The sequence below is a fragment of the Penaeus vannamei genome, chromosome 5 (assembly GCF_042767895.1).
Source record: "Penaeus vannamei isolate JL-2024 chromosome 5, ASM4276789v1, whole genome shotgun sequence".
In the NCBI taxonomy this organism is placed as follows: domain Eukaryota; kingdom Metazoa; phylum Arthropoda; class Malacostraca; order Decapoda; family Penaeidae; genus Penaeus; species Penaeus vannamei.
In genome coordinates this window covers 21428453-21432845 of record NC_091553.1, presented here as the reverse complement: position 1 = coordinate 21432845, position 4393 = coordinate 21428453, and the positions used below count along the sequence as shown (strand labels likewise).

Sequence of the window (4393 nt, the reverse complement as noted above, 5' to 3'; positions counted from 1 at the left end):
ATACAACTGGATTAAGCACAAGCAGAAGGGGTAAACTTGCTCAAGTATCCAAGCATATAACTGAGTGGCACACTGAGTATTAGACTTCTTAGAGTAAAAAAAAACAAAAAAAAAACGTACTTTTCCAATAATTTTCGAAGATTGTGCTGACTTACATAGGAATAGTACGACATAAATATTGGTTCACGCGTCTTGTCTTTCGACTCTTGTGAACATTGCTTTATTTAACAGGAAATTGTGCTTTGTTACATCTTCTCTTATCTACTTATAAATCATTAATCAACTCAATATATAACATATACTATATAGGCTGCTGAACTTTGCTAACCTTGCACTTACTATTATATGTTGTGAAAGAAACCCATTTCTGAAAGGTTCTACATCTGTTGCATTTCTTTCTAGATGCAGTTGAGGCAAATGAAGCTGTGACTCAAGTTTCTCAGGCTCAAGAACAAGTTGAAGTTGAGGCTAGTGAAGCTGGAATCCAAGCATCCCAAGATCAAGAGCACGTTGGTGTTCAGGCCAATGAAGCTGTCACTGAAGCATCTCAGGCTCAAGAACAGGCTGAAGTTGAAGCCAATGAAACTGTCACTGAAGCATCTCAGGCTCAAGAACAGGCTGAAGTTGAAGCCAATGAAGCTGTAACTGAAGCATCTCTGGCTCAAGAACAGGCTGAAGTTGAAGCCAATGAAGCCATAACTGAAGCATCTCAGGCTCAAGAACAGGCTGAAGTTGAAGCCATAACTGAAGCATCTCAGGCTCAAGAACAGGCTGAAGTTGAAGCCAATGAAGCCATAACTGAAGCATCTCAGGCTCAAGAACAGGCTGAAGTTGAAGCCAATGAAGCCATAACTGAAGCATCTCAGGCTCAAGAACAGGCTGAAGTTGAAGCCAATGAAGCCATTACTGAAGCATCTCAGGCTCAAGAACAGGCTGAAGTTGAAGCCAACGAAGCTGTTACTGAAGCATCTCAAGCTCAAGAACAGACTGAAGTTGAAGCCAACGAAGCTGTTACTGAAGCATCTCAGGCTCAAGAACAGGCTGAAGTTGAAGCCAACGAAGCTGTTACTGAAGCATCTCAGGCTCAAGAACAGGCTGAAGTTGAAGCCAATGAAGCTGTTACTGAAGCATCTCAGGCTGAAGTTGAAGCCAATGAAGCTATAACTGAAGCATCTCAGGCTCAAGAACAGGCTGAAGTTGAAGCCAATGAAGCCATAACTGAAGCATCTCTGGCTCAAGAACAGGCTGAAGTTGAAGCCAATGAAGCTGTCACTGAAGCATCCCAGGCTCAAGAACAGGCTGAAGTTGAAGCCAATGAAGCCATAACTGAAGCATCTCAGGCTCAAGAACAGGCTGAAGTTGAAGCCAATGAAGCCATAACTGAAGCATCTCAGGCTCAAGAACAGGCTGCAGTTGAAGCCAATGAAGCTGTTACTGAAGCATCTCAGGCTCAAGAACAGGCTGAAGTTGAAGCCAATGAAGCTGTCACTGAAGCATCTCAGGCTCAAGAACAGGCTGAAGTTGAAGCCAATGAAGCTGTTACTGAAACATCTCAGGCTCAAGAACAGGCTGAAGTTGAAGCCAATGAAGCTGTAACTGAAGCATCTCAGGCTGAAGTTGAAGCCAACGAAGCTGTTACTGAAGCATCTCAGGCTCAAGAAGAGGCTGAAGTTGCGGCCAGTGAAGTTTCTCAAGATGAAATTATATCAGGCTTATCCCGCAGTGATCTGGTGACCGAACAAGAGGTAAGTGAAGGAACATCGGGTGTGAAAGTTGAGACCAATGAAGCTGTAACTGAAGCATCTCAGGCTCAAGAACAGGCTAAGTTTGAAGCCAATGCAGCCATAATTGAAGCATCTCAGGCTCAAGAACAGACTGAAGTTGAAGCCAATGAAGCTATAACTGAAGCATCTCAGGCTCAAGAACAGGCTGAAGTTGAAGCCAATGAAGCTGTCACTGAAGCATCTCAGGCTCAAGAACAGGCTGAAGTTGAAGCCAATGAAGCTGTCACTGAAGCATCTCAGGCTCAAGAACAGGCTGAAGTTGAAGCCAATGAAGCTGTAACTGAAGCATCTCTGGCTCAAGAACAGGCTGAAGTTGAAGCCAATGAAGCCATAACTGAAGCATCTCAGGCTCAAGAACAGGCTGAAGTTGAAGCCAATGAAGCTATAACTGAAGCATCTCAGGCTCAAGAACAGGCTGAAGTTGAAGCCAATGAAGCCATAACGGAAGCATCTCAGGCTCAAGAACAGGCTGAAGTTGAAGCCAATGAAGCTATAACTGAAGCATCTCAGGCTCAAGAACAGGCTGAAGTTGAAGCCAATGAAGCCATAACTGAAGCATCTCAGGCTCAAGAACAGGCTGAAGTTGAAGCCAATGAAGCCATAACTGAAGCATCTCAGGCTCAAGAACAGGCTGAAGTTGAAGCCAATGAAGCTGTTACTGAAGCATCTCAGGCTAAAGTTGAAGCCAATGAAGCTGTAACTGAACTTATCCCTGAAGCTTCTGTTGCTGAACAAGAAACTTCCCTTGACATCAATGATTTGTCCAAGCAACAAACTCAAGAAAATGGAACAGAAGAGGAAATTATTTCTGAACCAATTGTTGAGGCCAGTAACACCGACGACGATGAATATTGGAAGAAGATGACCAGGAACTCTTCATTGCCACAGACTGAGGAAACTTCACCTGCCTCAGAATCAACAGAAGCTACTGCCACAGAAGCCATTGACAAACAAATTGAAAAGGTTGCCGAAAAGTATGGACTGAAACCAACAAAGACCACAACACACGCTCAGAGCAAGTCACGAGCACAGATTAACGAACTGAGGGAGAAGAGAAGTTTCGTTGATAGTGTCGCCCACTACGTTGCAAGCTTCTTTTAATTTATCAGCTCTGCCAATATATACTGCTATGTATGATAGGCAGTAAGCCTTTTAGTTTTAATGTTATTTATATAATGTAACAATACTGGGCAGGTGTGTTTATCGGAACACTTTTAGAAATAATATTATATGTTAGAATATGACAAAAAATCGAGAGGAAAAAATATGGTGTATGGATCAAGGAAATTCAAATCTTACAAAGAATAACATAGATTCCTGGCTAATGTAAAGGATTTATATGTGATTCACATATAAGATTTAGGGCATTTGAGTGTTTAAAATGTTTCTGAAACAATAAATTCATCTCTGTAAGTATACTACACAAACTAAATTGCTTAATAAGCTTTTACACCATGGTTATGCCTTAAGTAGGTAATTCAGTATGTCAGAAGATTATGCACTACCAGGTTATTCGTATGGTGATGTGCTCTTTGCTTAGGGTTCCATGACTTTTCACTTTTCCAAAAAGATTGAAGTATTTCAGATCAAGCTTTTCTCCTTGTTCTATATAGGTTGTTAAGTCCTGTTGTATCTCTTTATATTTATTATTCAACTAGTATGTATGCCTTTTGCATTACATTTACCTATACAATTTACTGAAAAGGAGAGGAACAACAAAAATGTTGGGAAATATAGTTCACACAGATTACAAATAACAGGTTTGAGCACTTTTTGGTTTACGAAAAATACCCTGCACTGGCTACGGAAATTTACAGTATTAACGTTAAATCTGTATACTCACTGAAACTAGAGCAAGTCAAGATAACTGTTAAAAAAAACAAATATGTAAGTTTCTGTATTATACCCATCACAGGGTGCATATGTAGGAATGAGAGAATGTATGCGTGCCAAGCATTGGAAATAAATTATTTATTAAAGTACATATTTAATTAGCAATCCCATATAAACACAGTGCTATTTGTGTAAATTGTTACATAACGAAATGCTTGTACATATAACGTGCATTATTTTTGTCATTGGAAAAATGGAGATGCTCTGCTCTGACGTTAGTTACTTTAATTATAAATGTCTATCTGAAATTATCGATATGGAAGTTAACAAGAGTCCGAATCATCCATACTAGGAAGCTATTTAACCTGGGACTTTATATGAATCACAAATTTTTAAACCTTTCAAGCAGACGTCCCACTTAGAATGTTTTGGGTATTGATCCAAACCTTTGCCTGAAGCCAAAGAGATTATTTTTTACAAGATTTTACAAGATGAAAAAGTTTGTCATGTGATTAAAACATGCAACAATTATCAGAATAGCATCAATTAATAAACATAAACAACAGGCCTTTTTGTAGCAACTTCGATACATGTTTGCTCTCTATGCGTACATTATTGGAACCCGTTGATATAATCTTTTCGGTTTGTATCAAGTTGAATGTCTTTACCTTGATACAGTGCAATACACTCAAACCATCCAATCAGAGCGCGATTTTTTTTCCAATATATTTCATGTAGTCACATATAGGGATTTATATTTTCACTAATTGCCGATC

The 4393-nt window shown here is 39.7% G+C and overlaps 1 protein-coding gene across 1 annotated transcript in view; it reads left to right on the top strand.

Moving 5' to 3' along the window:
• Positions 1-3763, top strand: part of LOC113804180 (caldesmon) — a 23368-nt gene extending 19605 nt beyond the window's left edge. The window contains exon 10 of the mRNA XM_070121587.1: positions 403-3763. Within this exon, the coding sequence (XP_069977688.1) occupies positions 403-2885 (2483 nt within the window). The 3' untranslated portion in view covers positions 2886-3763. The remainder of the gene's footprint in view (positions 1-402) is intronic.
• The last annotated feature ends 630 nt before the right edge of the window (positions 3764-4393 follow it).